Source organism: Ceratotherium simum, chromosome 13 (genome assembly GCF_057802395.1).
Source record: "Ceratotherium simum simum isolate JZ-2026a chromosome 13, ASM5780239v1, whole genome shotgun sequence".
Classification (NCBI taxonomy): Eukaryota; Metazoa; Chordata; class Mammalia; order Perissodactyla; family Rhinocerotidae; genus Ceratotherium; species Ceratotherium simum.
The window spans coordinates 7,553,270-7,569,781 of record NC_141912.1 but is presented as its reverse complement, the minus strand read 5'-3'; the positions used below and the strand labels follow the sequence as shown (position 1 = coordinate 7,569,781).

General features: G+C 37.8%; 1 protein-coding gene across 13 annotated transcripts in view; it reads right to left on the bottom strand.

Annotated features, from left to right (window-relative positions):
* Positions 1 to 16,512, bottom strand: part of SNRNP48 (small nuclear ribonucleoprotein U11/U12 subunit 48) — a 72,148-nt gene that overhangs the window by 42,742 nt on the left and 12,894 nt on the right. For 11 of the 13 annotated variants that reach the window (XR_015553948.1, XR_015553944.1, XR_015553947.1 and 8 more), the window contains exon 8: positions 16,036 to 16,200. Coding sequence is in view for 5 of the 13 variants with exons in the window: in XM_087437962.1 (XP_087294088.1) it covers positions 16,036 to 16,200 (165 nt within the window). In the remaining 8 variants the exon portion in view is untranslated. Of the gene's footprint in view, positions 1 to 2,264; positions 9,440 to 13,418; positions 13,624 to 16,035; positions 16,201 to 16,512 lie in introns of those variants that run through there. The other 2 variants (XM_087437963.1, XM_004432137.3) reach the window with 2 other exon arrangements.

The window sequence follows — 16,512 nt, the reverse complement described above, 5'->3', positions numbered from 1 at the left end:
TCCTATTTCTCCCTTCAGTCCTGTCAATCTTTGTTTCATGTATTTGAACCTCTCTTATTAGGTGCATACATATTTAGGATTGTTGTGTCCTCCTGATTAATTGAATTCTTTGACATTTTGAAACGTTCTTCTTCATTTCTGGTAATATTCATTGTTCTGAAATCTACTTTGATAGTAACAGAGTTTTCTTTTGATTAGCATTAGCATAATACATTTTCCCCCATCTTTTTACTTTTAACCTATTTGTATCCTTATATTTAAAGTGGGTTTCTTGTAGACAACATGTAACTAGGTCTTGCCTTTTTATTCAATTTGAGAATCTTTGCCCTTCAATTTGAGTGATTAGAACATTTACATTCAATGTTTAATAAGGTCAATACAAGTGGGTTTAAATCTACCTTCTTGCTATTTGTTTTCTATTTGTCCTATCCTTTTCTTCTCTTTTTCCTCCTTTCTTGTCTTCTTTGGATTGTTTTTAATGATTCCGTTTCCTCCCTACTACGGCTTATTAGCTATACCTCTTTTATTTATTTAGCAGCTTCTCTAGGGTTTATCATATACACTGTTAACTTACTATAGTCTATACTCAAATAGTATACCACTGCATGTATAGTGTGAGACCCTTACAATATATTTTCAATTCTCCCTTCCATTCTTGTGTTACTACTGTCTGCAGAGAACTGTGGCTGATTCAAGTGTGTGTAACCACGTCCATGACCAGTATTCCCACAACACAGCAACTACACACAGGGCCCCCTATACAGGGCAAAGCAAGAAATGGAATAATATGTCCCATGTTAACAATGACATCATTATTTGGGGGAAAGGGTGACTGCATAGTCACCAATTAATCAGAACAGCCACCAACCAGCCTCAGCCCTAAAGCAGGGTGCTCCAAGGCCCCCAGCTGCACAGGTCATTGGCTTTATTTGCTGGATCATGGTGGTGTGTAGGAGAGGGTCACTTCCAGAGCAGACGGGAAGAAGGGAGGTAGGGCTTGGAACAGCAGTTATTTACCAAGCAGTTTAAGAGTATTTCAGTATTTTTACACTGGTAATATGAAGCACCCCCTATACACACTTCCTTATGTAGTCTTCAATAACGTATGGCATATTTGCTAAGATTATAGTATGAGAGAATTCTCTGAGGCATGAGAGAGGTATCTAGGTTGGTCCATAAGCAAAGCCAGACATAGGAAGCAGAACAGAAAGAAAAAGCTCACAAGTGTGTTACAACTCATAATAATGGCAACTATTTAGCACTTGCTATCAGACACTGTGAGGCAAGTCACATTCATTATATCCAAACCTCACTGCTACCCTTTGAGGGTGTCTTGTTATTCTCAATCTACAGATGAGGAATAGGAGGCATGGAGATATTAAGAATTTGCTCAGGGTCACATGGTGAAGAAGAGGCAGACCTGTATTATATATATCTGACTCATCGCACTGCCCCCTTTGATCAAGGCTATTCCTTCCAGAAGGTGAAGAATTTATTATTTAAAATTATTTCATTTGTATTAAATAGTGTCAGTAATACCAAATAATGCCCAGGCTCATGCTTCATCTCTCTGTATTCTTGAAAGCCCCCTTAATTACCTTTCTCATTCTAGAAGAGGAATCATGGCTTGAAGCTGGAGGAACATGGGTTACAAGCTCCATGATTATGGGAAATTAGCCTCATAAACATAGTACTCAAGCAACCCAACCCCAAATCCCTTAACTGTGCCACAAGGTGTGACCCTCATAAGGCAGGACTTTCCAGTGCCTGGAGCCTTTCTTAATTTAACATTGTCCAGATTGTGTGTGTAGCAACTCTTCAAACTGGAAGTGCCTCCTGCCTTATATTACTAAACCAAAGGACTGAAAATAAGCTTAGTTTATATTCCATTTTAAGGCAGCATCCTTTCTCTTAGGTGGCCTTGTTTTTTGAATGGAAAGTGGCTCAGCTTTCCCATTCAAAAAGTGTCTCATTAAGTAAAGATTAATCCAGCTTGCAACTTCTCAAGTCTGACAAATCTTATTTTTTCTTTCCTGAAAAGGAGCACTAGAAATTAGTGGTCCCAGTCCAAACATGCAAAAGCTGTGAGGACTTTCCGTAACACCAAACTCCCAAATTTGTGACCAGAGTAGGAAGTATAATTGCTAAGGTAATAAAACAAGTGTGGCTTAAAAGAGCTTTAACAATTAACACATCTGTCAGCTCAATAAGCAACTCAAAAGCAAGCTACATAAAAGGAAATTAGCCTCATAAACACACTCAAACAACTACAAATGGATTTTATTTTTTATACTCAGAATGCAACAAAGCTTTACACCAGAACTCTTGGACCTTTATGAATTAACTAAACATAAAAACAAAGCATCTTCAGACGACAGGGGTAAAGCCCCTATGCTTGTTGTTACAGTATTAAATTAATATTTCTGTATGATAAAATACATAGGTGATTAGAAAATATTTTTCAATGCCAATTTAAAATATTTTACCCCAGTGAGCAGAGGGAGCATCATGGCAGAATGAGCTTTCCCATAAACTCTTCCCCCAAGAAGATACAACAAAAGGGACAGTCACAGACCAACAATGGACTCCTAGACAGCAAAAAGGAAGATTGGAAAGATCCACACTGCCACATATCTGAGAGTGGTCATGCTGGGGCCCCCAGAGGAAGTGGGGAGAAGTAAGGAGACCTCCTCTCCCTCCCCATCAGATCAGCATCCCGGTCTGCAAGGCTCCCAGAGAGCGGGGAGGAGTGGCCCTCTGCGGGGAAACCGTAGCTCTTCGGGCTCTCTCAGCCAGTGGGAAACTCCCACACAGAGGACTCAAACTGCTGCAGGGGTGCCATCAACACCTGAGCACCCCAGGAGAGCGGATAACAAGGGGCGATCGAGAAGCCCCCCACGCCAGGGCCCCAGCGGGCAAAAGAGAGAGCTCCCCCCACCCACGCATGCCCGACACTGCAGCTCAGCTGACCAGACCGGACATAGCAGCCAGGCTGATCGCAGCGAGCAGCCGAGGCAGAGCGCCGGGGTCTCAGATTACACAGCTCTTAACCCCTACATGGTGGCAGCAGGTGGAAACTGCAATCAGATATTTCAAGGATGAGGAAAAACAAAGCGAATACAGGAACCACAATGCAAAGGTACATGAAATCACTAGACCAGAAGGAAAATGACAAACACCCAGAAACCAACCCTGAAGGCACAGAAATCCACAACCTAAACGACAGAGATTTCAACATACCTATCATAAAAAAATTCAACAAAATACAAGATAACACAGACAAACAATTCAATGAAATAAGGAGTTTCTTCACTAGAGATTGAAATCATAAAGAAAAACCAATCAGTACTGATGGAGATGAAGAACACAATGGAGGCAATAAAGGAGAATATGGAATCTTTAAAGAATAGAGCTGACAATATGGAGGAAAGAACTAGCATTATAGAGGATAGGAATACAGATATGCTCCAGAAGGAGGAGGGGAGAGAACTAAGACTAAAAAGAAATGAAGAAAGTCTCCAAGAAATATCTGACTCTATTAGGAAATGTAACATAAGAATTATAGGTATTCCTGAGGGAGAAGAGAGGGAAAGAGGAACAGAGAGCCTATTCAAGGAAATAATGAGAACTTCCCAAATCTGGGGAAGGAACAGGAAATACCAGTAAGTGAAGCCAATAGGTCACCTAAATACATCAACAGGCAAAAGCCCACTCCACGGCATATAGTGGTAAGGCTGGCTAAAGTCAATGACCAAGAAACAATATTAAGGGCAGCTAGACAAAAACAAAAAATAACATACAAAGGAACTCCCATCAGGCTCTCAGCAGATTTCTCAACACAAACTTTACAGGCTACGAGAGACTGGAAGGACATATTCAAAATACTGAAAGACAAAAACTTTCAGCCAAGAATACTCTATCCAGCAAAAATATCCTTCAAATATGATGGAGAAATAGTAACTTTCCCAGATAAACAAAAGCTAAGGGAGTTCATGGCCACGAGACCCCCACTACAAGAAATACTCAAGAAGGCCCTCAGGCCTGAAAAAAAGAAGAGAAAGGGAATACAAAGCTTACAGCAAGGAGAAAAATAGGTAGACAAGATCAGAAAAGTAGTAGATGTTTACTGGAATAGGTTAGCAACCACTTAAATACCAAAATCAAAGATCAAAGGAAGGAAATCACCAAAAATAAATATAACCTCATCACTATAAACACACACCCACAACACAAGATAGAATAAGTTGTAACAAGAATGACTTAGAAGGAGAAGAGGAAAGAGATTGAACTGACTTAGTATAAGGAAATAAGAGGCCATCAGATAAAGGACTATCTCATACACAAGATTTTTTATACAAACCTCAAGGTAACCACTAAACAAATAAGCAAAACAAAATCACGTATGATAAACAAAGAGAAAACTAGAAGAGTCATAAGACAGAACACCCAAACTGAATTGGCAGTCCAAAACATATGGGATAAGAAACAAAGGAAATGCAAAAGAACCAGAAAATAAGTGACAAAACGGCAACATTAAGCCCTCATATATCAATAATTACCCTAAATGTAAATGGATTGAACTCTCCAATCAAAAGATACAGAGTGGCAGAATGGATTAAAAAGCAAGACCCAACAATATGCTGCCTCCAGGAAACACATCTCAGCTCTAAAGACAAGCACAGGCTCAGAGTGAAAGGATGGAAGACAATACTCCAAGCTAACAGCAAACAAGAGAAAGCAGGTGTTGCCATACTTATATCAGACAAAGTTGACTTCAAGATAAAACAGGTAATGAGAGACAAAGAGGGGCAACATATAATGATAAAAGGGACACTCTACCAAGAAGACATATCAATTATAAATATATATGCACCCAATATAGGAGCACCAAAGTACATAAAACAACTATTAACAAACCTAAAAGGGGATATTAACAACAACACAATAATAGTAGGGGATCTTAACAACCCACTTACACCAATGGATAGATCATCCAGACAAAAAGTCAATCAAGAAATAGTAGACTTAAATGAAAAACTGGACGAGATGGACCTAGTAGACATATACAGAGCACTCCATCCCAAAACAACTGACTATACATTCTTCTCAAGTGCGCATGGAACATTCTCAAGGATAGACCGTAGGTTGGGAAACAAAGCAAGCCTCAATAAATTTAAGAAGATTGAAATCATAACAAGCATCTTTTCAGACCATAATGCTATGAAACTGCAAATCAACTACGAGAAAAAAACGGGACAGTGACAAAGATGTGGAGATTAAACAACATGCTACCGAACCACCAATGGATCACTGATGAAATTAGAGAAATCAAAAAAATATCTGGAAACAAACGAAAATGAAAATATGCCATACCAAATCATATGGGATACAGCAAAAGCGGTCCTGAGAGGGAAACTCATAGCAATATGAGCCCACCTTAACAAACAAGGAAAAGCCCAAATAAGCAACCTTAAATTACACCTAACAGAACTAGAAAAAGAACAAAGCCCCAAGTCAGCAGAAGGAGAGAAATAATAAAGCTCAGAGCAGAAATAAATGAAATTGAGACCAAAAAAACAGAAAGGATTAATGAAACAAAGAGTTGGTTCTTTGAGAAGATAAACAAAATTGACAAACCCTCAGCCAGATTTACTAAGAAAAAAAGAGAAAAGGCTCAAATAAATAAAATTAGAAATGAAAGAGGAGAAATTACAATGGATACCACAGAAATACAAAGGATTATAAGAGAATACTATGAGAAATTATATGCCAACAAATTGGACAATCTAGAAGAAATGGATAAATTCTTAAACTCATACAACCTCCCAAAACTGAAACAAGAAGAAATGGAGAATCTGAATAGACCAATCACAAGTAAAGAGACTGAAATAGTAATCAAAAACCTCCCAAAAAATAAAAGTCCAGGACCAGATGGCTTCTCCAGTGAATTTTACCAAACATTCAAAGAAGATTTAATACCCATCCTTCTCAAACTATTCCAAAAGACAGAGGAAGATGGAACACTTCCTAACTCATACCAAAGCCAGAAGAAGACAATATAAAGAAGGAAAATTACAGGCCAATATCACTGATGAACATAGATGCAAAAATCCTCAACAAAATATTGGCAAACCGAATACAGCAATGCATTAAAAAGATCATACACCATGACCAAGTGGGATTTATACCAGGGACGCAGGGATGGTTCAACATTCGCAAATCAATCAATGTGATACACCACATCAACAAAACAAAGAATAAAAACCACATGGTCATCTCAATAGATGCAGGGAAGGCATTTGACAAGATACAACATCCATTTATGATAAAAACTCTCAACAAAATGGGTATAGAAGGAAAGTACCTCAACATAATAAAGGATCTTTATGACAAACCCACAACCAATATCATACTCAACAGGGAAAGGCTGAAAGCCATTCCTCTGAGAACAGGAATGAGACAAGGCTGCCCACTCTCACCACTCTTATTCAACATAGTACTGGAGGTTTTGGCAAGAAAAAGGAATAAAAGGAATCCAAATAGGCAACGAAGAAGTGAAACTCTCACTATCTGCAGACAACATGATTTTATATACAGAAAAGCCTAAAGAATCCATTGGAAAACTATTAGAAATAATCAACAACTACAGCAAAGTCGCAGGGTACAAAATCAATCTACAAAAATCAGTTGCATTTCTGTATGCTAATAACGAACTAACCAAAAGAGAGCTCAAAAAGATAATACCATTTACAATTGTATCAAAAAGAATAAAATATCAAGGAATAAATCTTACCAAGGAGGTGAAAGACCTATACAATGAAAACTACAAGACATTACTGAAAGAAATCAATGATGACGGGCCGGCACCGTGGCTTAGAGGTTAAGTGTGCGCACTCCGCTGCTGGCAGCCCGGGTTCGGATCCCAGCGCGCATCAACACACTGCTTCTCCGGCCACGCTGAGGCCCCGTCCCACATACAGCAACTAGAAGGATGTGCAACTATGACGTACAGCTATCTACTGGGGCTTTGGGGGGAAAAAATAAATAAATAAAATCTTTTAGAAATCAATGATGACATAAAGAAATGGAAAGACATCCCACACACATGGATTGGAAGAATAAACATAGTTCAAATGTCTATATTACCTAAAGCAATCTACAGATTCAATGCAATCCCAATCAGAATCCCAATGACATTCTTCACAGAAACAGAAAAAATACTAAAATTCATATGGGGCAACAAAAGACCCTGAATAGCTAAAGCAATCCTAAGAAAAAAGAACAAAGCTGGAGGCATCACAATTCCTGACTTAAAAACATACTACAAAGCAACAGCAATCAAAACAGCATGCTACTGGTACAAAAACAGACACACAGGTGCCAGCCCAGTGGCCTACCGGTTAAGTGCACGCGCTCGGCCACTGGTGGCCCGGGTTCGGATCCTGGGCACGCACTGACACACCACTTGTCAGGGCATGCTGTGGCAGCGTCCCACACAAAGTGGAGGAAGATGGGAACAGATGTTAGCCCCCAGTCTTCCTCAGCAAAAAGAGGAGGATTGGCACGGATGTTAGCTCAGAGCTGATCTTCCTCACCAAAAAAAAACAACAGACGCACAGATCAATGGAACAGAATTGAAAGCCCAGAAATAAAACCACACATATATGGACAGCTAGTTTTCCACAAAGGAGCTAAGAACATACAATGGAGAAAGGCAAGTCTCTTCAATAAATGGTGTTGGGAAAACTGGACAGCCACATGCAAAAGAATGAAAGTGGACCATCTACTATTGTCATTCACAAAAATTAACTCAAAATGGATCAAAGACCTGAAAGTGAGACCTGAAACTATAAAATTCATAGAAGAAAATATAGGCAACACACTATTTGACATTGGTCATAAAGGAATCTTTTCAGATGCCATGCCTACCCAGACTAGGGAAACTAAAGAAAAAATAAGTGGAACTTTATCAGATTAAAGAGCTTCTACAAGACAAAAGAAACTAGAATCAAAATGGACAGACAACCCACCAGCTGGGAGAAAATATTTGCAAAACATATATCTGACAAGGGGTTAATCTCCATAATATATAAAGAACCCACACAACTGAACAAAAAAAATTAACAGGCCAGTCAAAAAATGGGCAGAGGAAATGAACAGACACTTCTCCAAAAAAGATACACAGATGGCCAATAGGCATATGAAAAGATGTTCAACATCACTAATCATCAGAGAAATGCAAATCAAAACAACACTAAGATATCACCTCACACCTGTTAGAATGTCTATAATCACCAAGACAAAAAATAACAAATGTTGGAGAGGATGTGGAGAAACAGGAACCCTCATACACAGCTGGTGGGAATGCAAACTGGTGCAGCCTCGGAAAAATGGTATGGAGATCCCTCAAAAAATTAAAAATAGAAATACCCTATGATCCAGGCATCCCACTACTGGGAATCTATCCAACAAACCTGAAATCAACAATCCAAAGAGGCTTATGCACTCCTATGTTCATTGCAGCATTATTCACTATAGCCAAGAAGTGGAAGCAACCCAAGTGTCGCTCAACTGATGATGGGATCAAGAAGATGTGGTATATATATACACAATGGAATACTACTCAGCCATAAAAAAGACAAAATCATCCCATTTGCAACAACATGGATGGACCTGGAGGGTATCACGTTAAGCGAAATAAGCCAGAAAGAGAAAGACAAACACTGTGTGATCTCACTCATATGTGGTATATAAACCAACACATGGACAGAGAAAACTGTAGTGTGGTTACCACGGACAATGGGGGTACGGGGTGGGCACAAGGGGTGAAGGGAGATACGTATATGGTGATGGACAAAAATGTACAATCAAAAATTTCACAATGTTATAAACTATTAAAACATCAATAAAAAAAATTTTACCCCACATTTACCATTTGACAACTAATTTTCACTAAAAGGTTTGAGGTTAATCAATCAGCCTTACTCAAAAGTGGCAAATACTTAGAGATCACTGATCCAAGTTAAAATTCTGAGTGACGAGTTCAGTTTCTCATTGAATATAACCAGTGCCTTGTGCTCTGCACAGCAGCCACCTTGATAATATGTAAATTAAAGTGACCAAGGTCAGTCTAAATATTTGAGAAGCTTCCTTAATTTCTTTTGCTCACAAATGCCTCCTCTCTCGAACTTCAATGAGCAGCCTGAAACCACACCCACATCCTCTTCCTCAAGATAAGCAGGAGACAGAACGCAGCGGACAGGAGAATAAAGCAGGTTTGAGTTTCTCCTCAGCTGATTCCACCTTCCTTATGTCGGTTGAGATTCTTTCAAGAATGTGGCATTTCATTGTCAAGCAGTCTTAATTTTAGCAGGTGCTGTGAGATTGTTTTTGTCTTCATGTGGAATCTTGCTAAGTAAAGTTGATCTCTGGTGCATAACTAAATGGTATCAAGACACAAAGCAGGTTCATCTGTGGATCAGTTTGAGTTTTAACAAAATGGCAGGTGATAAGATGTTGTTTTTTGGATTTTATAAAGCAGTTCTGAGAACTCTGGTGGACATGAAGAGGCTGCTATGAAATGGCAGACACTACCATGATGTGAATTCATTAAAAAGGGTCCACAGTTAATCAACACTTATATGGTGGTGAACAGCAGGGCCTCTAGTTCCAATCTTTGTTGTATTGTTTGTATGACGCTGGGGAAATAACTAAGCAACTCTATGCCTAAATTTCCTCATCCACAAACATTTATCACCTACATCATTCAAGAATTATACTAAGCACTTTGAGGATTCAAAGATAATCATCACAAAAATTTTAAAACCTAGTTGGGGATAGAAGCAGTATGTAAGTAATTATAAGGGAGAAAAATGGCACGAGTGTGGACCCTGGGTCAAAACTGCCTGGGTCGGAATTCTAGCTCCCCTACTTTCTTTGAGAACTGCAGCAAGTTGTTTGACTCATTGAATCTCAGTTTCCTCCTCTGGAAAATGGTGATAATGAGAGTATTTACACCTCAGAGTATTTTATGAGAATTAAATAAGCTTAAAATCAAGAGCTCATCAAAACCACAATGAGTTGCCACTTTATGGTCATAAGGATGGCTATTACCCAAAAACAAAAAACCACCAGAAAATAATAAGTATTGCCAAGGATGTGGAGAAACTAGCACTGGATCTCTGGTGCATTGCTGGTGGAAATGAAAATGTACAGACGCTGTAAACAATAGCATAGTGATTTCTCAAAAAATTAAACAGAGTTATCTTATGACCCAGCAATTCCACTCGTGGGTATATTCTCCCAAGAACTGAAAGCAGGGACTCAGATATTTGCACACCCATGTTCACCGCAGCACTATTCACAACAAGCAGAAGGTGGAAACAAATGTCCAAAAATAGTTGAACGGATGAGCAAAATATGGTATATACATACAATGGAATATTATTCAGCCTTAAAAAGAATGAAAATTCTGACACATGCTATAACATGGATGAACCTTGAACACACTATGCTAAGTGAAATAAGCCAGACACAAAAGAACAAATATTCTATGATTCCACTTATATGAGGTCCCTAGAATAGTCAAATTCATACAGAAAGTAGAATGGTGGTTACCAGAGGCTGGGAAAAGGGGTAAGTGGGGAGTTGCTGTTTAATGGGTAGAGTTTCAGTTTGGGAAGATGAAAACGTTCAGGAAATGAACAGTGGTGATGGTTGTACAACAGTGTAAATGTACTTAATTCCACTGAACTATATACTTAAAAATGGCTAAAATGGTAAAAATGGCTGAAATGGTAAATTTTATGTTATATATATGTTTACAGTAAAAAAAAGGCTCAGATCAGAGCCTGCCACATAGTAAGTGCTCAATAAACGTTAAATAGCCTTAGAGCTTTTAAAAGAGTTTAGGAGAGAAAATTACTTAGAGCCAGTAGATCAGAAATGCAAGTGTAAAGGTGTCATCCATGCCAGGACTTAATGGATGGGTAAGATGGATAGCAGTCATAATAATTACTAGTATCAGCACTTTATGAATCAAAAATTAGATGTGAGGTGACAGGGGCTTGCAAATGCTTTTGTCAAAATTTAAAACAAATTAACAACTATTCTGTGCTAGGCATGGGAGTCATATTAACGAAGATATAAACTCTGCTCTCAAGGAGCTCATAACCCAGTGAAGGAGCCCAAATCACAAATAGATAAGCATGGAAAATTAATACGCTCAAGGATCAAACAAATGCCTCATCATCTATTTCTACATTTTATCGGATAGTTCAAAAACTTGGACTTTAAAGAACTCTGGTTCTTTTAGATCATCTTAGATTTTAGATCATTTTAGATCATCTCTTTTCCCATACTATCTTATTTTCCCCCAATCCCACTGACCCACTTCTCCTTTCCACTTATTTCTCTCTTCTACTAAAAACCCAAGTATGCCTTTGAATTTTATTTTAATTTCTTTCAGTTAGTAAGATCATTGAAATCATAATAAAAACTAAAATTATCAATTAAGTTATACTATATGAAACTGCTGGTAATTCAAATGGTTTTGACCTACAAGAGCAGCAATTTCATATGGTTCAACATTATGGTTAAGGTCAAAGTCTTTGTTTTAAGATTTTTAAATCTGAATTTTATATATTTAGAAATTAAGTACAATGGCAATAATAGGACTTCATATTGGGAAGTGACCTGATTTCCAACATAAATCTGAAAGCTGTGTTCCATACCTGAAGCCTAACAGCCACACTGATCTAAATCCAGTCAACCTTTCTGTCATTGTCAGTTACTTATTGAAATATCATTTCTATCTTGAACCCGCCTTGGAATCTTAAACCTGGGTTTCCAAGATTCAAGATATTGCTATTCAGACATGAGATGCTTAACATTTAATGCGAAAGTTTCACCTGAATGATCTATCATACAACACAATATACTACTAGTAACAAAAAGGAATAGACTACCAACACACACAGCATGGATCAATCTCAAAAATATGTGGAGTGGAAGGAGGCAGATTACATAGTGTACTATTACATTTATATGAATTCTAGAAAAGATTCATCTAATCAACAGTAACGAAAAGCAGATCTGTGGGCCGGCCCTGTGGCTTGGTGGTTAAGTGCGCGCGCTGCGATGCTGGTGGCCCGGGTTCGGATCCCGGGTGTGCATCGAGGCACCACTTCTCCGTCCATCCTGAGGCCGAGTCCCACATACAGCAACTAGAAGGATGTGCAGCTATGACATACAACTATCTACTGGGGCTTTGGGGGGAAAAAATAAAATAAATAAAATCTTTAAAAAAAAAAAAAAAGAAAAGAAAAGCAGATCTGTGATTGCCTAGGCCTGGGGCAGAGAAATTGATTGGGAAAGGGGTACAAGGGAACTTTTGGGGGCAAAGGAAATGTTCTCTATCTCGACTGAGGTGATGGTTACATGGGAGGAGGTAAAAGTTTGTCAAAAGTCAATGAAATGTACACTTAAAATGTGTGCACTTTATTTTATGTAAACAGTACCTCAATAAAGTTGATTTACAAAAAACAAAACAACAGTATACTTTTAATTAACAAGTGCAACATGAATACCTTATTTTAAAAAATTAATGTATTATGGATAAAGCTAAAGTTTCCTTTGACTAGTCTCCCTATCCTGGTTTCCACCCCTTCTCTCTCCCATCTACACCTCCTCCCCCAATAATCACTGTTACGAGTTTGGTATGGGGTCTTCTGAACCTTTAAAAGGACTTTGGTGTTACCATAATGTTGAACCATATGAAATTGCTGCTCGTGTAGGTCAAAACCATTTGAATTATCAGCAATTTCATATAGCATAACTTAATTTATAATTTTATTTTTTAGTATGATTTCAATGATTTTACTAACTGGAAGAAACTAACTATACATATATTCGAATATATATATAGCCACAGAAACTGTACACTATTGTTTTGTCCATAAATATAACTTGTACATATCTTCCCATTACTTGCTGTTTTCACTTAGCATGTTTCTGAGATCTATTCACGTTAATATAGATAAAGTTTCTTTTAAATCCAATATAGTAATCTATCATATGACTATACTATATTTTATTTATTTAGCCAGGCCATTCCCTTTCTGACACATATTTAGGTTGTTTTTCCCTGTTACAATTCCCCAGTGTAGTGGTAAATAGTAGTTACCACCAGGGTGGCCACAGGGATGGCAGATGATGTTCCAAGGGGACTTCAGCCTTATCTGTAAGGTTTCTTTTGTACAGTGAGAATGTATTCACTTATTATATAGTTTAAGTATAGACTTTAATTAAAGCATTTTCTGATACATAAATTATCACAAAGAATGAAACAAAATCAGAAATAGGAAGCAATCATCTGTTAAATTATAAGGAAAACAAAGTTATAGGGCATCACAGTGTACTCATGGCTTGAGACATAAGTATTTATTGAAAAATAATGATCTGAGCGCTAACAGATCACAAAAATACATTCTCCTACTCAAAGCCATTATAATTAAAATATCAACATGTTAGTTATCATGGCATAAGCATATTTAATACATGCACAAATACTTCATTTACATTTTTTGCTTTCTTCTTTTATGACTATGATGTCTTTCCCCATCCCTGAAATGAAAGGAGTGAAAAAACACTATTATAACTGATGGACATTTTACTATCAGAGCTTTAAAGTAATAATTTACCAGTAATATACTTACTTTAGATATAAACCAGAACAAGTTAAAACATGCATTTAAAAATGAACAGTGATTTTTTTAAGAGTAAATATGAAAAATGTATCATTAAAACTAAGGGACAAAATCGAAATGGGGATAAGCAAAATGGAATTTTTTTTTTTTTTTTGGTGAGGAAGATTGGCCCTGAGCTAGTATCTATTGCCAATCCTCCTCTTTTTGTTTGAGGAAGACTGTTGGTTAGCTAACATCTGTGCCAATCTTTCTCTACTTTATATATGAGATGCCACCGCAGCATGGCTGGATGAGCAGTGCTTAGGTCCACACCTGGGATCCGAACCCGCAAACCCCAGGCCACCAAAGCAGAGCACATGAACTTAACCACTACACCACCAGGCCAGCCCCACAAAATGAAATTTTTTTAAATTGCACTTTGAAGTTCTGCTTTAAAATTAACTTCAAATATATGTATGTGATTGATGACCAGAGAATTCATTTCAAATAGAATATTAAAGTAATAGAAGGAATCCAGAAATTGTCTAATTTCCTTATCCTGGTTCCTACCTCAACGCCCTACAATTCATTCCAACTCAGGGGTGAAATCTAAGATCAGCCTTGCCCCATTGAGAAGTATTTCCTCCTAATACTCAGTTTATCCTCCCTAAAGGAAAATTACTTCATGTTTAGATTTTGAGGCTGTCTAATGGATTTATGTCAATAGGGATTTATCAGAGATCCCAAAAATTACTTAAATGGAAGAGGCACTAACAAACCAGAAAGAAGTGAAAGAACACAATTTCTGATAGATAATTAAGAGTTAATTTGTGTATAATTATCACAAAATATCATTCATTATATGAATCAAAAGGGATTATTAGGCAAATATTTCATTTTTATAAGAGAAGGACTAACTCATAGCCAGCTTTAAACCTATGAACTGAATGATAGTAAGATGAGCAAAATTATTAAACCAATAAGCGTTACTAATTCCTGATCACCTGTGGCCCTGAACAGACAAGACATCATTTGGGAGCCTATTATTAGACAAGCACTGTGCACAAAACACCTGCCTTCAAGGAGCTCACTGTCCAGTAGGGAAAATAATAACTTAAATTCAATAAAACGTATCTGCTAGGTAGAGTGGTGACGAAAATGGAAAAGATCAGCTCTGCTTGAATGAGTGAAAAGAGGCTTCATGGAAATGACTAAACCGGGGTCTTAATGGATGAGGAGTTTACCAAGCAGGCTTTAAAAAAAAAACTAGGCAGCAGAACATGACATGGAAAGGCATCGATGTGGCAGTGTGGATGAGGAACTGTAAGTACTCCAGGCTGCCTGGAGCATAAGTTATGCATTTCATGGGGGCAGTGGCTAAACACAAGGACAGGGAGGCGGGTGCCCTGATCCTGGAGGTCTTAAGGTCTAAAGAATGTGAATTTTGCCACTGAAGAGTTTTAAGAGGTGAAAATTCACTCTGGCTGTAGGGTAAGGCAGGATCCATGTGGGACCAGCTTACAGAAAGGCAGAACAATCAGGAAAACTACCATCCTTTTCCAGATGGACAGCAATAAGGACAGCGAGGAGGAGGTGCATGTGTGGTTATCTTCAGGTAGAACTCATGGCAATTAAGACTAGAGAGTAAGGAATAAAAAAGGAGTATCTAATATGACTCCTTGATATCTGGCTTTGTGAACAGATGATGGTCATCTTTAACCAGGATAGGAAGTGCTGGGGAAAGAGGAGCAGATTGATAAAAGGGTAAGTTCAGTTATAAACCTGATAAACTTGAGATCCAGGTAGATGCCCCAGTAAGCAGGTGTATTACAGGAACAGATCTCAATTGATTTAAATTTATTATTTTAGTATTAGTTCATCTCTCTCCAGCTATCAAAATTTTATCAGGGATATTTAACAAGGGCAAAATTAACTGACAACGTTTAGATCTTCTCTCTGACCCCATATACCCTTTAACGAAGGAATTAAGCAAGAGAAAGAACAAAAAAGAGAGGGAGGAAGGGAGGAGCAGAAGAAAGAGATCTAGGCAAACATCTTTTTAACACAGTTAACTTACCACCTAGACATTACTTTCATATGTCCCGGTTAGAAAACAAGTAATAAAAAAGGGAAATCCATATCCAATCAGGCATATAGAGAACTATGTCACCACAGCTGTAATTATTTGAACTAAAACAGGATGAATGTTAAGAATCTTCATCAATTATTTACTCTCCTACCTTACTTTACTCTTAACAATCCATTTTCTCAACATGGTCTACAACAGAAGGAAATGTTTACTTTTCAAAACTAAACTACTCAATACTGGATGATGCAGAGTTAGACTTACCTCTCTTTCCTTCTTCTTGAGTCCCAGTTTTTATCCTTATCTTTATTTCTTTTTCGTTTATGTGGGCTCCTACTCCGATCTCTCCTATGTCGTGAGCACTCAGCATCCAAATAGCTTCCACCAGACTGTCGGGAATCTACTGAAGCTGACCGCCTTTCTTCATTCCTGAAACATAGAAAAGAGCATTAATCAGTTAGTTGTAACCACTGGTCTCCAGTTCAGACCAGCCTAAAGTCCAATATTCTATATCAGACCAATGATAGAGCCTAAATAAATATGTCTAACCTTACATTCCACATATATGTATGTATAGCCTTACATCCCATATAAGAGACAGTCAAAGAAACACAGCTCTTAACAATGTTTTACAACTCTGGTATAATAATCCTGAGCAATGACAACAAGAAACAATAAACATTCTGATGAATTATGCTGTGCTACTGACAGTCTTAGAAATGCTAAAATTTAAACCATTAT